This window comes from Trachurus japonicus, chromosome 20 (genome assembly GCF_045865225.1).
Source record: "Trachurus japonicus isolate A0001 chromosome 20, Traja_1.0".
NCBI classification, from domain to species: Eukaryota; Metazoa; Chordata; class Actinopteri; order Carangiformes; family Carangidae; genus Trachurus; species Trachurus japonicus.
In genome coordinates this window covers 23,266,259-23,286,713 of record NC_140926.1, presented here as the reverse complement: position 1 = coordinate 23,286,713, position 20,455 = coordinate 23,266,259, and the positions used below count along the sequence as shown (strand labels likewise).

Sequence of the window (20,455 nt, the reverse complement as noted above, 5' to 3'; positions counted from 1 at the left end):
AAGAAATGCATTTAACACAGTAGGGCTAAAATGAATGAGTATTTTCTTAGTGAAATCATCCGGTCTTTAAGAAAATCAAAGAAATCAAAAAATGGTTTCAGCTCTAAAATGCAGACATTGCACTACTTGTCATTTTACAAATGTTTTGCCTTCGAACCTGGTAAAACAGGAACAAAATGAAACTATAGAACACTAAGTCAAAGCAAAATAAGCTATTTTTTGCCTTCAGACACCATTTCCCCCAAAATTTCAAAGCTTTTTAAACTTTCAGCCTTTTTTTATGACCTCTTTATCATAATTCTGCCCACTCTTTACATATTTTCCCAGTTTTGCACATTTTTTCCCAGGTCAGTTTTCTTTTTTTACACCTCTACAACCCTTGAAAGGATCTTGTCATCTGTTGAACACACATGGTCACACTGGAAATGAGCCTCTTTCATAAATCCATGTCCCTCTTGCATCACCCTGACACCATGAACATCACATCTGTCGCTCTGCAGTCCTCTCGCTGCTCCTCCTCTTCCTCCTCATGTCGCCGTTTAAAGAAGAAACATGTACCTGATGAAGAACTACTGTCCTGAGTTGAGGCACATTCTGTCATAGCGCAGCATCCTTTAGTCCACCAGTCTTCAGTCTGTCAGTAGGAAAACAGAATAGAGGATTAAAAAATTACAAAAAAAACATACCTTGCTACAACGACTGTATCCGAAAAAGAAAGTAAAATCAGATTAACATATCTTATAATCTGAGTAGAAACTCTTTGGAAACGATTTGTAACTTCTTTCCAGAAATAAATGTTCATATTGGTCAACTTTCAGATGGTTCTCTGACTGGTTTTGTACCTGCCCGTTTCTGATTCTTATGGCTGTTTGTAACTTGATTCTGTTGTCTGTGATTTGAGACCAATCAAATGACTGATCGATTGTCCGTGTCCCTCCCAGAATGAATAGAATCTCACTGGTGTTACAAAAATAGAAAGGATAAATAAGAATGAGTGAAATTTAGCAGTAAGGGATTAATAATTTATCATACATGTATTTAAAATGACTATTTACACAGGCATCTTTTATGAAAACTTGTAACTCATGGTTTAAGTAATAAATAATGTGGGAAAAGACTTCAGACTCATCTAGAAAACATCTGAGGGTGAGATTCCTATCACCAGTTCCATTATAAACATGGCAATGTGTACTGTGTTACACTAAAACCCCAACAACAACGATCGATATTGATCCTCAAGTCAACTGGAACATCGCTATTAACATGGGATGGCTACTGTTGTTGTATTGTACTTTGGCCATCCTCGCTCTTTTCCAAGTCTAGTATTTTTACTTGATGAAAACTCGGACGTTCCTACACTGAGATGTCCGACTTTACAGTGTCCCTGAATGCAGCAGCGTCTGGGCAGTGACTGATGACGTTTCACACGCCCGCTACCACTACATCACTGGTACAGAGGAGAGCACGGACTGAAGGCTAAAGTCTGCAGGAGGAAGATGTCCTATGTCAAAGTGGTAAATGTACCTTTAAAACACTCTCCCTCTGCCTCCTCTGGTGTAATTCACGTCTGACTCACTGACTGACATGTAGTGAAACGATGCTGAGATAGCTAACAGCTACAGCTAGCATGTTGTTAGCTGTAACGTTAACGTTAGTCGGTAACCAGCCGGTTAAACAGGCGCCTCCTTCTTTATAACACCAGAGGTTAAATGTATTGTATTTCGTCTAGTATGTAGCTACATGTACTGGTGAACTACGGCGTCTGAATTGAAGGTTTAACAGAGGCTACAGGTTCATTTAGCTCCGTGCTTGTGGTTCTCCGTGCCCGTTAACCGGCTCATGTGTTCCTCCGCTGCGCCGCCAGGTGTCGCTGTGCGCCGTGGCTCCGGGGCTGGCCGGCCTGCTGAGCGGCTCCGTGCTGGCTGCGGCCGCCGAGGGGAAGAAGAAGAGCACACAGCCGCTGCTCAGCCTGGAGGAGGTGGGTGTCTGTCTGGGTGATGGAGAACTGGTGATGCCGGAGAGATAAGTGCGATTTACACATCATCACGGTGACACCCATAGATATATATACGATATACAGTACAGGCCAAAAGTTTGGACACACCTTCTCATTCAATGTGTTTCCTTTATTCTCACTGAAGGCACCAAAACTATGAATGAACACATGTGGAATTAACAAAAAAGTGTGAAATAACTGAAAACACGTCTTTTCTTCTTTGTCTTCTCTTTCTTCTTTTCTTCTTTTCTTCTTTTCTTCTTCCTCTCCTTCTTCCTCCTCCTCCTCTATCTCTGCCCCCACCAATTCTAGTTTCTTCAAAGTAGCCCCCCTTTGCTCTGATTACTGCTTTGCACACTCTTGGCATTCTCTTGATGAGCTTCAAGAGGTGAACCTGACCTGAAAATGGTTTTCACTTAACAGGTGGTGTTGCCTTGTCAGGGTTCATTAGTGGAATTTCAGTGAGAATCTACAATGTAAATAGTCATGAAAATAAAGGAAATGCATTGAGTGTGTCCAAACTTTTGGCCTGTACTGTATATCTATGGTGACACCTGGTTGTTCATATGAACATAATAGTCCAGGTTTTAAAACGTCACACACCCCCGTCTACATATCTCATATGAATCATGGAGACAAAACTCACTATCAATCGCTCAGTCGCCCGTTTGCATTGACTTAAAGCAGAAGTAAGCGGAATGTTTGTGTTAATATAAGTCTTAAATAGTTGTATCTTCCGACAGCAATCACTTATATAGAGTGTTTGGTCTGAAACACGGGTCTGTCAGTCACTCTGCTCTGCTGTAAGCCGAGGAGAAAACTTTCCTTGTATCCTACAAACTTTATTCAATGAGGAGAGAGAACGGCATAAAGGGGCGGTCCTCTCTGTGTGTGCAGCCAAGGGATACGCGTGAATGTGGTGACGTAGGGACGAGGGCGGGGACTGCTAACTCCATCGGCTGACAGGAAGTTAGCCAAAACCACCGGATCGCTTACTTCTGCTTTAATATGTAAACTTGTCTTGGACTTCCTTGAAGACATGAATGTAAAGATTATTTTAAATTCACGCTCCTGTTAACCCATAAGAACCCAGACCCATTTATACTTGAAGGAAAATGAAGTGGGGTGTAACACAGACCAAGTGGAATGCATGAACACATTTTTGAAGTTTTTTTTTTTTAATAGCGTCATGATAAGCTGGTGCATATTCTCATTTGTCCAGGTTATAGTATTTCAAAGGGGGTTAAATCGAAAGCAACTGGACTTAGTTATTTGTCTAGGAAATGTCTTTCCCTTGTCTTTCCTAGACAAATAACTAAGTCCAGTTGCTTTCGATTTAACCTCCTTTGAAATTAATAGCGTCATCTCTCTCTGCCTTACAATTCATTTCCAATGATTCATATAATACTCATCACTGCACTCTTTATCAAAATGTTGGCTGGTCATTTCTGACAGTAAGGGGACAACAGCATTGGTTTTTATCCATTTTTAAAGCCCTGTCACAGTTATTGTCTCCTTATTTATCATCTCTGTTAACTATGAAATGACAAAACATTGGTACCCACTCACAGATTGTTGCTTCATATTCCTTTCGTCAGAACTGAGCTGGGTAAAACATCTTTCTCTCACAATGCACCACATGGAAGAATGTCTCCCATCAGTACAGCAGTCCATGGTTTCCCTTGTTTAAATGTTTTTCTTGGGAATTTTTCCTCAGTGGATGTGAGGGTCTAAGGTTAGAGGCTGTTTTCATGATGCGATGTATTAAAGCCTTTCGAGATGGACTGTTTGTTAGAATAGGAGCCTGTGCAAATGAAATGGCGAAACATGTGTTTGGCCACATGAACGCAGCCTCTCTGGAATCCCTACTAATTGGGCACAAGCATTCGTGTGAACCCGCAGAGCACGATTATGGCTGTAACTCAAGAATTCGTACGAGAATTTACTGCAACTGACAACGGATATACTGTTTTATTTTACAATCCTTTGGAACTGAACTCTTCGGTTCTGTTCCTTGTGAATAACTTGTTTTTGCTTTTTGTTGACTTTCATGATTGTGAATAACATAGAAGTTAGTTGTAACCTGAGTACATTCCTCCTCTTAGACATTTACCAGTTTGTGATAATTCTAAGTGTAAAAGGTTGTAATGAGGTTGGCTAAAAGGTTAAACAGAGAATTTGGTGAGGATGTGCTTTATCAACAGTCTAAAGACACAAAAAAATGTATATTGTTTCAGAGCAGTTTCCTGACTAACCTTTGGCATACTTGTCTCATCCACACATGTTCCTATGATATTCAAAAAAAATCAAACAAAAGTGTAATGTGTTATAATTATTATAATGTTACACTTGATGTTATAAACAGATCGGGTCTATTCTGACTCAGGAGCACAGAAGTTGCAGTGGATGGAAAGAAAGAGAATACCAAGCCAGCATCAGATTCTTTTTTCTATGTATTAATCTAGTTGTTGTATAGTTGTATAGAGTGAACATCAGAGCTGTGCCTGCACAGGAAACACAACCACAACTCTAAGTGCAATAAAAAGTCAAAGGTCAATAAAAACTTTATCGAACCATCTGTTCAACAAACAACAAACGTCTGTGTCCAACATCTTTCAGTTAAACTGATCATTATGATGCTCATCCAGTTGTTGTTTGTTTGTTTCAGCTGCCGTCTTTATACACCAGACCTGAACCAGAACCTCGGTGTGTGCAGCCAGAGGCCGGACCGCTGGAGGAGAGCGTGGCCTCGCTGAGGAAATGGGCCGAGCCGTACACCAGCCAGTGTCAGGTGTGTTAGAGTACGAAGCTGTGAATCCCTACAAAGAAAAACACAACCTCACATTTGAAAACCATTAACAGCACATGTTGAGTTGGATTTTTTGCTATTTTAGTTTGAATTTACAAAACATCTTTTAAAGGGATATTTCAACATTTTTGCCTATTGCCATAATCCCTGTAGTCTGAGGAGTAGTTCATTCCCTTTAATTGTTGGTGCAAGCTGTTTTTTTTTTTTTTTTTTTTACAATATCTTTATTGGATTTTCATTTTTATAGAAAATATATATATATAAACATATATATACGTACAGGAACACAAAAGACAACAACAGGTGTGCAAAATGATGCCATGGTACAGAAGTGTATAAACATACACCATCAGAAGGAGTTTACATACTATACACACTTCCATAGAACAGTGTGCAAGCTGTTTTTAGATTGGCGGGGCAAAGACACGAGCTGCTTGGAGGTGCATGGTACTTTCGCCTTTCCCTCATCAAACTAAATACACAATCCAACAACTCCACAACGCTCTGGTGGACAAGTTGTGACGTGTACATTCACCACGCTATGAGATAATAACGTAACATTACGAGACGGAGTTGTTTTAGAAGCAAATGCGTAACTGGAACTACATCCCAGACACAACTGCTGGGCGGAGGGATTTCAAAAGCAAGTAGTTCCGAGTATTTGCTTCATGTGTCGTAATTATACATAATTATATGTTAGTATCTCATAGCGTGGGAAACCCGAAAGTATCGAGCAGCTTGCATCTCTGCTCCGCCGATCTAAAAACAGCTTGCACCGACAATTAAAGGTAATGAACCTAAAACTATAGGGTTAGCCTATAACAGACGCCTCTCCACAGCCATGCCAACCAAGTGAGAAAGGGAAGGTTCCATTTTGTTCAGTCTGTTTAGTGTAATATAGGCTCTATGCAAAACTTTAAATGAATGGTTTTATATGTTTTAGAAGATGCTGTTGTGTTTTTTAAAATAGATTCCCACTGAGCTTTCGTCATGGAGACACCCAAGTCTTATGGAGAGTTTTTACTCCAAAGAGAGGAGATAATGAGCCACATTCACATCAAGCTTCAATCACATCTGTTTCTATTCACTTCCTTTTTTTTTGAACCTGCAGGATTTAACACAGGAAAACTTGGACTATTTTTATGACTGACTCCACCCACGGAAACAATATGTATTTTTCCCTGTGCCCAGAAGGTCAAATTGTGACGGGCCCAATAAACCAACATGTAGTTTCATTTCCAGGGTTCCCACGGGTTCTCAGTGGCCTGGAAAGTTATTGCATACTGACATAAATAGACAGGGCTCATTGAAAGTCCTTGAATTTATACACCAGGTGCAAAAATATAATTGAAGTTTTTTGTTTCTTTTTTAATAGTTTTTACTTATTATAATACAGATGTAGCTATAATGTGTCTTTTATTAGCTTTGATCTGTGTCAACGCTGCAATGTTGGGTCCTTGAGGGAATTGGGCCTGAATGTTGTTAAAGGGATAGTAGCATTTTTTTTAAAGTGGGGTTGTATGATCTACAAATAGCCCCTAAGTACTTAAATTGCAGTAGAAGACTCTGCACTCCTCCCGTTAGCAGCCCTTCAAAGTGCAGGAAAAACACAGTTTTTATTTGGAGCTAACCAACTCACGTATTCCTCCGCCCAGGGTTAGCGCCCGCCGATCAGCAGTTGGTTAGGTCCAAATAAAAACTGTGTTTTTCCTGCACTTTGAGGGGCTGGAAAAAATTATATTATAGCGAACAATGGAACTGTGTATTTTTTTCAGGTAAAACCTCTTTTAGGCTTCGAAAATAGGCCGTTTCTTTGGGTCTGTTCACAACACTGTATGTTGTAAATCTCTGGGCAGGGCTATTATGGGCTGGCGTTGCTAACGGGAGGAGTGCAGAGAGTCTTCTACTGCAATTAAAGTACTTAGGGGCTATTTGTAGATCATACAACCCCACTTTAAAAAAATGCTACTATCCCTTTAAATCTTGTGTAAACCAGTGAACTTAAGTTTTATTTTCTTGTCTTGTTTTTCTGCAGCAAACGGGTCTGACTGCGCTGGAGAAAGCTGAAGTGAGTGAAGAGTTAAAATGCATTTCTTTTTTTTGAAGTGGAGCTGTTGTTGCTGTTACAAAGCAGAGTAGTTTCTGAGTTATGTACATGTTGTACATGCTTGTTCAATGACTACCAGCTGCAGCTCAGTGACTGATGTCACAAAAAAACATGTCTGAACCATCTGCGTCAAAGCTGTCAGCTTTTCCCTTCACTTGAAAGTTGAGAGGGTTCTGTTTATTTTGACTCTTTGTGTGTGTAGAGGGCAGGAGCTGTTTAATCCACATTTCAAAAAGCTCAGTGCACAAGATACAGTCAGTTATCAGATGAGAGTAACTGTCTGTTGTGTGTGTGTGTGTGTGTGTGTGTGTGTGTGTGTGTGTGTCCCTGCTGATCATCTCTGAACCACAGCAAGTGTACAAGACTGTGGAGCCGACCATCAACACGTCAATAACAACAGTCACAGGTGAGACAACGCACACCCAACATCACTGCAGAAGATGATCTGAATAATCATCAGCTGCATTTGTGACTGAACTGTCTCGGCCTGTCACAATCATGGAATTTTAGTTGACAATTAATTGCAATTAATGATTTAGTTGTCTTTTTCTGATCATTTTATGCCACTAAATAGTATAAGCCTAAACATAGTTTAATAAAACACATTCAAGGGACATTTATTGGCATTAAAGAGGAACTATGCAAGTCTGGTCGCTTTTCCGCTCTTTTGCTAACCCTCCTCCCGGCCATGTGCATTTGTTTTTAATGGCAAAAAATCAATCCATGGAGCGGCGGATAGCGTTATATAACACATACAATGTTACAACGTGTATATTTGTGAAGTCTTAACTGCCATAAACAAAAGATTGTGGGAGCACGTTTGTGTCGCGGGACACCGGGGCAGCGACCAAGTATTACACTGATGATGCAAGGTTGGTTTTCATCCATGAGACGCCAGGTGGAAGGCAGAGAATTACAATTACTCCGGAGCTTTTTAATAAAGGCAAAAATGAAGCATCGCCACGGGAGAAGTCCTGCTTAGTTCCTCTTTAAAATTGGAACACATAAATAAAAACTGCCTTTCAGTTTGCCTTTAGGCTTTGTTACTAAATCCATAAAGCTAATGCCAATAGATGATGCGGTTGTTGAATATTAGAAAGTAAATGCCTCCAGATAAACAGTTCATGACTCCATCATATGTATCAAAATAAGAAGAGGGCACAGCATGATGATGTCAAACCTCAAACGCTGGAAAATGATGAGAAAACAGTGATGAAATATGTCAGTTCTGTTTCATCCGGCTGTTTGGCAACCATTTAATGATTATGCAAAATAATTGCCGTCAGCTCAAATGATTGCGATCAGGTGATCAGTAACTGGGACAGACCTAGAAGAAGTGTCCAAAAATTATGGCTTAAAGGGATATTTCAACATTTTGGCAAAATCTTTTGTTTTATCTAGAGTTTTATAGGTAGGTTCATTACCTCAAATTGTCAGTGCGAGGTGTTTTGAGATCAGCTGGGCAGAGATACTAGCTGCTCAGCTAACGCAGTGGAGGCTCATGGTATGTCTACGTTTCCCTTGTCGAACTAAATACAATCCAACAGCTTCAAATCGCTCTCGTTGATAGGTTGTGACCTGCACATTCACCACGCTATGAAATAATAACGTATGATTATGTAACATTACGACACATGAAGCAAATACTCAGAACTACTCACGCTTTTGAAGTCACTCTGCCGAGCAGCCGTGTCTGGGATGTAGTTCTGGTTACACATTTACCTTGAAAACAACTCCTTGTAACATTCTGTTATTATCTCATAGCGTGGTGAATTTGCAGGTCACAACTTGTCCACAAGAGCGTTTTGGAGTTGTTGGAAATACTGCGCGCCATGCAGAGCTCACGTCTCTGCCCTGCCGATCGTAAAACAGCTTGCACCGACAATTAAAGGTAATGAACCAACCCCTAAAACTATAGGGATTATGGAATTGGCGAATTTGTCAAAATGTTCAAATATCCCTTTAAGTTGATGCTCAAGAGCAGGAGCCCCACCAGGGATTTTTGGCCCCATGACAAGGAATCTTTTTGGATCCAAAAATGTTGGATAATATTATTATTATTTTTTACTATCATCCCTGTATTTGTATAAAGAACAACATGACAGGTGCTCGGTAGAGAAAGCACTGAATACAATGAATTTCACTATTTGCTGCAAGACTGATACTCTATAACGAACCTGCCCAAGGCCAGATATCACCTTCTGAGATCTAGATGAGCTGACAGACAGAAAGATGATGAGAAATGGTTCCGATTTAAATCCACATCAAAATCTACAGATTCAGATCTTCTTTGACTTGTAGACACATGGAATATTGTTAATAATAAAAACTAGAAAATTTCCTCTCGGGAAATTTTGAATGGGCCGCGGGGCTACTGCCGATTTTGCCATCTCTGTCAACATGGGAATCAAACCCACGATCTTAAGCGCAAGACAGAGCTGATCAGACAGACACATGATTATCTTTCTATAAGCACTGATATGGAGGAGCTGTAATCACATTAGGTTACCTGTGTGTGTGTGTGTGTGTGTGTGTGTGTGTGTGTGTGTGTGTGTGTGTGTGTGTGTGTGTGTGTGTGTGTGTGTGTGTGTGTGTGTGTGTGTGTGTGTGTGTGTGTGTGTGTGTGTGTGTGTGTGTGTGTGTGTGTGTGTGTGTGTGAGACACCAACAAGGTTTAACTTTAAAACCAGATTAAATCATGGTTTAAGTTTAAATTCTGTTGCACGTTAACTGTGTTTTAATCACATGAAGGTGTGTGTGTGTTTGTGTGTGTGTGTGTGTGACTGTAATCACATGAAGCTGGCTCTAGAGTCTGTGTGTGTGTGTGTGTGTGTGTGTGTGTGTGTGTGTGTGACTGTAATCACATGAAGCTGGCTCTAGAGTCTGTGTGTGTGTGTGTGACTGACTTGACACACAGTTAGTTAGTAGCTGCATCCTGTGTCAGTCTGATTTAGCTGTGTCTGTGTTTATAAACATTTAAACGAGCGCCAGGTGGATTGTTTATGAAGTTAACGAGCTCTGGCCTGAGGATCAAAGAGGTTACCACGGCGATAGGGGCCCCCGCAGGCTGAGACAGACAGAAACGTGGAGAAAAAGAGCCATTTTCTGCCTCTAAACCGGTCTCACATTTAGGCTTAGCATGACAAAACGGTAACTCCTATCAGAACAAAACACAGATCAACGTTGCTCTAAGGACTTAATGAAAATTTCGGTACGATTTGGTGTTTCTACAGTAAATATTTTTGGCGACGCTGGCAGTTTTTTTAAAACATCAGGCCGTTCTGCTTCTCTCAGAAAATATTTGTATTGGACTCAATGAGGAGCAGAGACAGACGTGGCCGCACTCAGAGGCTGATTCTGTAAGTTCTGTAAGTCTCTCTGATATTTTGAGCACATGACATGAGAGATAACAAGTTTGTCTTACAAATTCTGAAAAAATTATGTGTGTAGAGTGTAAATTGTGGCCGTGCTGACAGTTTATCCAGAAAAAATACAGAATGTTTCTTCACTCTCTCCCACTCTAACCGATGATGTCACGCACTCTGACACGAACATTCCATGCAATACACACCCATTATAAACTCATAATTTCTCCAAAAATGATCATGGTCATTGAACAGGGATTGATCAAAAACTATATGACCTATCAAAACGTGGAGTAATACGACAATACACAAGACTTGTGTCTACTGTTTAAAGTTTAAATGGAGTCTCTAGGTGAAAGTATGCCTGAGCAGTAGACGTTTGTTAAACTCCAATGATTGGTCTTTTTCGGTCTTTTTTTTCCGCCCGTCCCATTGACTTACATGCAAAATTTTTGCGCAGTTTTTCGCGACTACGTCGCGAAAAATTCGTAAACTGTTGAGAAAAGTAATAGCACAGCGATCCCGATCAAGACGCACGTTTTGATATATAATATGTCCTGCAACTCTTCGAGTTGCAGGACTAGTAGCGAATCGAAAATAGTCCGGAAGAGGACGAAGAATAATAATAAGGAAGAAAAAATCCACACAATAACAGTAGTGCCCGGGCTTTGCCCGGGCACTGGTCCCTGCAGCTATTTCATAGCTGTTGGGACCAGTGCCCGGTGCGATTGCCCGCGGCCCTAACTAAACAATAATTTTTGACTCAAATAAGAAGTCTGTTTTCCTCTGTTTCTATCTGTTGTTTTGTCTTTCCAGAACAAACTGCTCCAAGGTCCCTGTGTCTCCAGTCAGGGTTAACAGTTACAACTTAGAGGCCAGTCATTGTGTCAGTTAGAGATAGTGATACATTTATAGCTGACGTTACTGTAAAGCTGGTGTTTCTTTGAGCAGCACAAGATTGTAGACAGAAAGGAATCTGTGTGAACATCCTGTTCTGTGTTTAGGCAAAATAGCTGCAACTATTTCAAAATTTAAAAGCATCAGATTTGTTAAAATGCACATTTCGTGTTAATGTTGGCTTCATGTCATTTAGGGAAAAAAAGTGTGAAGCTCAAAAGATTTATCATTCCAGGGAAACAACATCATTAAAAAAAAACATTGTGGTGAAAGTAAAAAAAACTACATACTCCTCCATATCTAACATACAAGACAAGGGTATGAAAGACACAACATTCAGAAATGTCAGGTCATGTCATGTCAGAATATTTAGTTTGAAATGACATTTGAACCATTTTTTAACAAAAGTCAGACTGACTGTCCTAAAAATGTCAAATGGTGTAATCACAAAAAAATATTAATATTAAATATTTGATCCACTTACAGTGGATTTAAGAATAGTTATAAAATAAATATGCTTTCTTCTGAAAGCATTGAATTGAAATAGATGTCGTTGCTGCGTTTCTATATTTAAATTTTAATGCATTTTGGCAACACTGAGCAGGACATATTCTAAAAAAAAAACACACTTTTTTTCTAATAATGTGACAAATTATGTAAAATCTGACAAGAAACATAATGTTGCATTGTAGAGGAAATTCATTTACTCCACATTTGAGTCCAGATTTATTTTCCTGTATATACTGGTAGTCAGATTTTTATTAAAAGAAATACCGGTTACACCACTTGACGCTGGGTTGCATCACATCATTGACCCAGATGTAGTTCTCTCTTCAAACAGCACAACGCTGGCTGCTGCTTCCCTCCTGAAATAGATTTGCTTCACGTTCAGTCAAACACAAACGTAAACAACATGAACCCGTGCGACTCCTCTGCTCTTATCAGATATTTCTCAACAGCTCAGCCTCTCTCCTTCCTCTCCTTTATTTGATCCTCCAGACGTGTACCAGTTCCTCAGCGACCCCCCTCCTGACCTCTACCCCAGTGTGGCCGTGGTGGGTTTCTCCGGCTTCCTGGGACTGTATTTGGCCAAAGGTAAACAGTGCGTGCGTAGAGTTCACACAAACACCCACTGACCCGCATTCGCCCTCAGACGACGCAGTAAACGGGTCAGAGGTGGCAGACAGGACGATAAGAGGTGATTATGTTGATGGCACTCGCTCCACAGACTCAGGAAGCACAAGATACATTTAATGCATCGTGTTTACATGCACATGTGTCTGTATTTGTGCTTCTTATTTAGTGTGTGACATAGACATTGTCCATAAGACTGTCAACCCGTCCCACTCTGCTACAGAGTCTCTTCAAACATTCACTTTGACTCAAGGATGAACTGATTAGACTTTGGTCAAGGTTAACTTGGTTTATACTTTGCAAACACAATATCTCAGCAGGATATTCCTTCAGCTGGGGGCCAAACTTTAATATGGACTCAATTAGGGTTGCTAAGGGGCGGAACATTTCCAGTAAATTTCCAGTAAATTTCCAGAAACTTTCCATGGGAAGTTAAACTGGGGAATATTGGAAATATTCCAGATTGGAACCTTTCCATGGGAATTATGGGAATTTATAGGAATTATTGGGAATTTAAGGGAATTAACTGGGAATTGGCGGTAATTTAAACAAACTGTATCATATCCAAACATAAATGCAAATTTTGTTTTGTCATAAGCAGACATCTATGCAAAATAATGCAATTAAAAAAACATGACATTTCGACAGATTTATTTGTGAGTAGAACTTTATTAAGTTTTAATTATTGTATGAACAATCAATTATTTTACTGAACAACAAAAACATGAATGTTGAGTAAAATATTACTCATTACTTATTCAGGGCCACCCTTCAATTTTGTAAATTTTGGATTTATTCCCATATATTCCTGTTAATTCCCATATATTCCTGTTAATTCCCATATATTCCTGTTAATTCCCATGGAAAGTTTCCAACTTTGAAAATTCCTGGAATTGTGCAACCCTAGACTCAATGAGCTGATTAGACTGTGGTGGTGTAATGCAGAATGTGACGTCTAACTAGTCTGAGTGGTGGATGCAGACAGATGGTGGGTTCCCTTTCATGTACATCTACTTGTAAACTGTTCTGGTTACATACTGTCATTCCGACATCCCACCATTCTGACATACCGGTATTCCGACATGCCATCGTCCCACCATTCCAACAAGGCTTTCAATATAAGGAAATGTGCGTTACTCAACAGGTGACTCCCTCCTACTTATCTGGACTCTTTACTTGTGGACTCTAACTCCTTTCATCACTGCCTAAGGCCAACCAGTGCAAAAATCTTTTTGGGAAAAAATACGCTATTAAAGGAATTGTCGGAAAGGCAGGATGTTTAAAAAAAGAAAAAAATACCATCATTATGTCAGAATGGCGGTTGTCCCCCAACTGTTCTTGTGTATCATATTTTTCTTAGTACATGAATAAAACAACTGAATCTGAGTCTGAAACACATGACAGTATTTCTGGTCTATGTAGGAGTTGTTAGTCCAGTTCCTCTTCCAGGAATAACCTTCAACCTGGGGAGAAAAGCTGGAGTTTGATATTTAACATGCAGCCAGTTTATCTCAGTCTCAGTTTAATTTCTTTCAGAGCCAGGAACCTCTTTATCAGCCTCCCGAGAACAGATATGGAAACATAATCTAACTTTTTAAATGAATGAACGATGGCGTGTCAGTGAAGACAGATGTTGAGCCTTAGGGAGTCAGAATGAATTGATGTGTTTTTCCTGGGCCAGTGTTTCTCACCTCCAGCCTGTTGGACACTGGTGCTGGATGACGTAACGAGGAGTGGTAGGAAAGGTCACACCAGTTCATAGTCCTCTCCCACCTTTTTAAAAACATGTTTTGTGTTTCTGTCTCTCCTGCAGGCTCCAGGATCAAGCGTCTGGTTTTCCCTCTGGGGCTCATGGCTCTGAGCACCTCCATGTTTTACCCTCAGCAGGCCGCTTCCTTACTAAAGGTGTGTGTGTGTGTGTTTCTCTCTTGACACATCAGATAAACCAGGTGTCCTGTGGGGTTTTTTTTAAATTTTAATTTATAGTGTATTGAGTGATTAGTTAAAGGTCCAGTGTGTAAAATTGGGGGAAACCGTGGCATCTAGTGACGATGGCATCCAAAGACAAAAAAACTAGTGCGTTGATGATCCATTCACAAACTTTCAGGTTTATAACTCAAAAACTTCTCACTATTCTCTACCGACTAACTACTAACTCACTCACTCTGCTGTTTCCTCCTCCTTCTTTCCTGCTGCCGTACAAACATGGCGGCGTAAGATGGCGACACTCTCTAAAGCAAGACCCTTGCTATATAGATATAAAAGAATAATTACAAGGCTACGAAAACCGAACAGATTTTATTTTATAGCGATTATACACTTATACAAATATATTCATGGGTAGTATATTCAGATTTTGCCAATAAACCTTGCCAATTTTTACACACTGGACCTTTAATATTTTCACATTATAGAATAGAATTGCCGGTATCAAGCTGCTAATTAAACATGATGGTTTTCAGTCAATATCATCAGAGCCGTTATGTTCTCACTCACACAGATCACTGTGGTTTTAATTGATCTTCGCATTAGCACATAGAAATTTAAATTACATTTTTTTTTAAAAAGGAAAAGAAAATGGGGAAAAATTCAAATAGGAATTAAATACAGAAATAAATAGATAAAATAAATTAATTAATTAGTTAATTAAATAATAAGTAAAAGTGAAAATAGGTAATAAAACACATAAACATACAGACAGTATTTATTTTTTTAATATGTAAATGGGATCTATCTTTACATTTGGTCGGTTAAAAAAACAAAAATCTAACAGCCAATTAAAATACTGAAATCATCACTAACAGTAAAAGATCAGTGGGCACTGATCCAGGAAAACCAGTTAATACCTTCCATAAGCTGTAAAGCTGTGATCCAGGTCTATACGTCAGCTTGGTTTTACTGTTGGATGATGTCACAGCACAGCGGCCATGTGACGGATCTAAATGTTTAAGAATAATAAACAGCAGGGAGCGCAATGCAAAACTGTTGTAGCTGCTTGAGTATTTGTTGTGGTTCAGAGTAACGTTGTGTAACCAGAGTCCAGGTCTCAACAGGCTGATAACATTTACTGCAGCTGTGTCACGGTTTGACTGTGTTACTTTTGTTCAGATTGCAACGTTACAGCGTGGAAAACAAAGTCTAAAAACATTTACACCACAAGACAGACAACCTGTCGAACCTGTAACTCCCCTCACTTCTGCCACCGCTGAAACACAGTGAGGAAACAGCTGTGAAAGCAGCAGCAGCAGCAGTTTCACCTCTGCTGCATGTGTCAGTGTATTTTTAGGTCGAAGCTGCCGAGGCCCCGGGCGCTGTGCGGCACAAAGTTCAACCCAGGAGAGTTTAATTTTGACAGGAAACCACTGAGGAAAATCACACCCTGGCCTTATAAACCGTCCGTCTGCAGCTCTGACCGACATCACGTAGATTTAAAAAACTTTCCAGGCCGGCTCCCGCGCCGTATCAGTGTTTGTGTGCGTTTGATCGCTGACTCGTTTCCTCCGAGGAAAGGGCCGTGCTTTTCCTGGAGGAAGTCCTGGCTGTGAAGCCAGTTTCTAATTTTCACTGATGTCTGGGTCATTTTTATTAACTGTATTTCCACCCAGAGACGCGGCTGGCACGAAACCCACGCGGACAACGCCTTGACGCTATCACGCTCCGGCCCGACACACATGCAGAGGTGGAGCAGACGAGCAGGGCAGGGGACAGCTGTGGAAACACATGAGCTGACCAGATAAAAGCAGATGTTGAGCCTCACGTTTTAAAAGACAGACAGAAAGATGCACTCACTCTCCTGATGCAGTGTTTTAATGAAAAGAGCATGGTGTTTCTCACTTCGATGCAGCCGATCAGTGCCTGTGTGAAAAGGGCGGGAGTGTCAGATCATCACTTTTGGAAAGTCACAAGAGTAACATTTGCAGTTCTGGGTGGAGGGAGTGTGTGAAGCCGTCCAACAAGCAGCTCTGACGTAGTTTACTGAACCTTTAAAGTCAGGACATGTCAGCATCTGCAGCTTCAGGCTTCTCTGTTTTTATTCATCCTTTGACCTTCTTTAAAATGACTGAAGAGAATGGAAAACTTAACTTCTGGAAGCCCTGCTGTTCTTTTTGCTTTATGTTGAACCAGCAGATTTTGCTCCAGATGTGGCAGCTACTGGCTTATCATGTTAAATGCAGTTTGTAGATGAGTTTACAAACCCACATTCAGCACTTTAAAGTGAGTGTTTACCTTGTTTTTAGGTATTAGATGGCAATTTTGGCAAATTGGCCCATTGCCATAATCCCTAGGTAGGTAGGTAGGTAGGTAGGTTTGTAGGTTTGTTACCTTTAATTGTCGGTGCAAGCTTTTTTTATAACGGCGGAGCAGAGCCGTGAGCTGCTCAGAGCTACGCTACGGAGGCTAATGGGATTTCTTGGTTTCCCTCATCAAACTCATCAAATACACAATCCAACAACTCCAAAACGCAGGTTTTATGCAAGCAGTCTCTTCATTTGCCTCTAAAACAACTCCATCTCATAATGTTCTGTTATTACCGTATCTCATAGTGTGGTGAATGTGCAGGTCTCAACTTGTCCACGAGAGCGTTTTGGAGCTGTTGAATTGGACAAGTTGTGACCTGCACATTCACCACACTATGAGATAATAATGGAACAGAATTGTTTTAGGCAAATGAAGAGACTGCTTGTATAAAAACTGCTCCCGACGGGAACGCACATCAGAGGTTTTGCATGAATTTTCCTTGAAAACAACTCAGAAAAATAAAATGATTATTGTTATTTATTTTAAATTATTCTCGTTATTTATTATAAATAGTTTTCTCTACATACGTAAGTAACTGGTAATAACAAACTGGATTTCTGACCTCACCCATACATTCCCTTCTACTCTACATGAACTGTTTACTGTTTCTTTTTATATGTATGTGCAAATAGAATAGAAACATCGTCATAGTAGTCATGTTGCCCTCCATCTGATTAGTAAGAAGAGTAAGTCTGTGATGTGTTTGTGCGTTTGGCTCATGTTTCCACCAGGTGAGTCGAGACTCTGCGTACACCTGGGCTCAGCAGGGCCGTGGGAGTCTGGAGGCTCTGTGGAAGGACCCACCGTTTGGCAAGAAGAAGGTGAAGGTTTTCTCTGTCATCCAAAGATTAAAACTTTAAAGGGATACGCCAACATTTTTTTTTTCGTGTCTTGCCTCACTCCCGAGTCCATGACAAGCAGATAGACACCATCCTTTCGACTGTGCGTGCAGTAACAAGGGAGGTACGGGCAGAGCTGGCGCACCGCTAATTAGCTTAGCTCAAACGCTGGAAGTGTATAGGTAGTGTTAGCCTGCCTCCTACCTAAAGTCATCAGAGAAACTCTTCAGCAACTCTAAACAGAAACCAGCGGGCCGATCTTCGTCTCAGAGCTGACAGAACTCTCCGGTAAGGCATCTTGAGCGGTCAAATGCCGGTAACGGGACGAGATCGATCAGAACGGAGGGTTCAAGCAAAGACGGTTTATTTTGGTTCAAGCTAGCTACATCAAGGGTAGGTTAGCTTCCTATCGTCATGGTTTTCTGTATGTAAAGGGCAACGGGTGTTTTATTTTGTGAAATTAAGTGCATTGGTCATGACGGCTAGCTTGCGTAGCGCCGAACAAAATTGTAAACAGCTGGTATTTAGACAAATTAACGACACACTGCTGATCTAAACGGCTACTTTCTCGCCTACAAATGTTTGAAATGTTGATGAAGTGATATATTTACAGAGTTTAGAGCTAAAATTAAATCAGCTTCTGACTGCTGATTTCGGCTCAGGTAGGAGGCAGGCTAACACTACCTATACACTTCCAGTGTTTGAGCTAAGCTAATTAGCGGTGCGCCAGCTCTGCCCGTATCTCCCTTGTTTCTGCACGCACAGTCAAAAGGATGGTGTCTATCTGCTTGTCATGGACTCAGGAGTGAGGCAAGACACGAAAAATTTTTTTTGGCATATCCCTTTAAGATTGTTGTGTACATCGATGTTGATGGTTTATTGTCATGTTTCTCCCGAAGGCCGAGAAGAAAGAACAAACACAGAGCAACGACTCGACCAGCTGAGGCGACAGGAGGACACACACACCTCTCCAGCTCCCAGTAACACACACTCACACCTGCGCAACTCCTGTAGATGAACTCTCTGCTTCTGCTCCTCACATCCAAACTCTCCCAGCTACAGATGAGGACCTTGTGTTGCTTAATCAGACTGTGTTGAAGGCTTCCAGACATAGGGCCTGGTCCAGGAGCAGGTTTTCTCACTTTTCTGGTCACCTTCCTCTCTCAGTCTTCTCACCCTGATAACTCCAACTTGTAGCTGCTTCTGGAACCAGCCTTTCTCCTCCCATGACCTTTAGTTCGACACAGCAGCTCAGCGTTAACTTGTTTACGATGTTTGCTCTCCGATTGGCAGAGAAACACTCATGATGTCTGCCTCCAGCACTTTGTTCTGGTATTTGTTGAAGCTCAATTAAACTGCACAGAAAGCGGTGACTTTCAAAGCTCAGAAGAACTGGTAAACATTGATAAAGTAGATGCAGATTGAATAGTAAGTAGATTAATCCATGAGTTCATCAACAGAAAAAGAACAAGTTACAAACTTTAGATAGTTGCAGCCCCTTAGAGGGGGATAGGTCAACATTTTTGGCCAACTGCACCATTGCCATAATCCCTATAGTCGTAGCAGTTCGTTACCTTTAATTGTCGGTGCAAGCTATTTTCAGAACGGCGGAGCAGAGCCGCGAGCTGCTCAGAGCTACGCTGGGAAGGCTAATGGGATTTCTTGGTTTCCCTCATAAAACTCATCAAATACACAATCCAACAACTCCAAAACGCTCTGGTGGACAAGTTGTGACCTGCACATTCACCACGCTATGAGATAATAACAGAACGTTATGAGACAGTTGTTTTGGAGGTAAATGTTGTAATAATAAATGTTGTTGGATTGTGTATTTGATGAGTTTGATGAGGGAAACCAAGAAATCCCATGAGCCTCCGTAGCATAGCTCTGAGCAGCTCACGGCTCTGCTCCGCCGTTCTAAAAATATCTTGCACCAGGGATTATGGTAATGGGCCAATTTGCCAAAATGTTGAACTATCCCTTTAAATATGAGCGTGACCTTTCTTTGTTCAGAAGACATGGCCTTGGCATTTGTGTAACTGTGTCCTTTTTCAGATCTCTTCTAGATGAATCCATGTTAAAGATAACTGTTAGTTACAATGGTAAGAAAAATACAAATAGTAAAGATTTCCCACTTTCTAACACCAGTACTGAACTGTTTATGTTCCTAGTCTGTGTTGTTGTCTCCAAATGTAAAGAAATGAAATAGAAAGTTTATTCAACACAGAAACATGTGACAGGCCTGTGTTGGGTCCCTCAAACCTCAGCTAAAACCAACAGGAATTTTAAAAAATCCTGTTTTCAGCAGATTATTCATTTGTTTTTATTTTTATTTTTTTAATTTGAGAAATTCAAAATCACAAATGGCAGCAGTGTAAAGATGGTAGTGGGTCTTTTTGTAGACAGCTGACTCACCCTGAGCTGGAAGTGTGTGTGCTCTGTGGTTTCAGTGGAGGGGCTGCAGTGACACCAACAGTGAATTGGGAGTGTGACGTGTCCTCTCCTCTGTGGTTGAGTCTCCGTGTCATGTCTCGTGTGTGAGTTTCAGTTCAGTGTGATGCGTTCACACGCTCATTCTTCATTATTTATTTCCACGTGCTACAGTAAAGGGCCAAATCACGTACACATTCCTTCTTGTCAGTGAACTGGATGATATCATTGTCCATGTGTAATAATACACTGTATATAATATATGATGTTTTATCCTAATGTAATTAAACATCTAACCAAGGCGACGGCTTCTTCATGATTCTTTCGCTTGAACAGGTTTGTTTTAGTCTTGTGAGTCATCAGCCATGCAGACGAGTGCTGCTGCTGCTTCTACATTTACTTCTCACTCTTCACTTTCACTTCTCCAAATTTCTGAGACTTTTTTATGTGTCTATGCAGGCAACGTTTTACTTTTTTACTTCAAGATTAGAAGAATTTGTGTTAGTCGTTTGTCATAAAAAATGAAATACTGTCTCAACAAGTACCAGTACCACAGTGATTGTTAAGATTAATTTAAATA

The 20,455-nt window shown here is 40.6% G+C and overlaps 1 protein-coding gene across 1 annotated transcript; it reads left to right on the top strand.

Annotated features, from left to right (window-relative positions):
- The first annotated feature begins 1,408 nt into the window (after positions 1–1,408).
- On the top strand, positions 1,409–18,542 carry LOC146966934 (MICOS complex subunit MIC26-like). Its single transcript, XM_085763540.1, has 9 exons — positions 1,409–1,514; positions 1,865–1,978; positions 4,665–4,787; positions 6,841–6,873; positions 7,264–7,318; positions 12,173–12,268; positions 14,121–14,212; positions 17,338–17,427; positions 18,345–18,542. The coding sequence occupies exons 1-9, from the start codon at positions 1,497–1,499 to the stop codon at positions 18,387–18,389; spliced, it is 666 nt and encodes a 221-aa protein (XP_085619666.1). The 5' UTR covers positions 1,409–1,496; the 3' UTR covers positions 18,390–18,542.
- Positions 18,543–20,455: the final 1,913 nt, after the last annotated feature.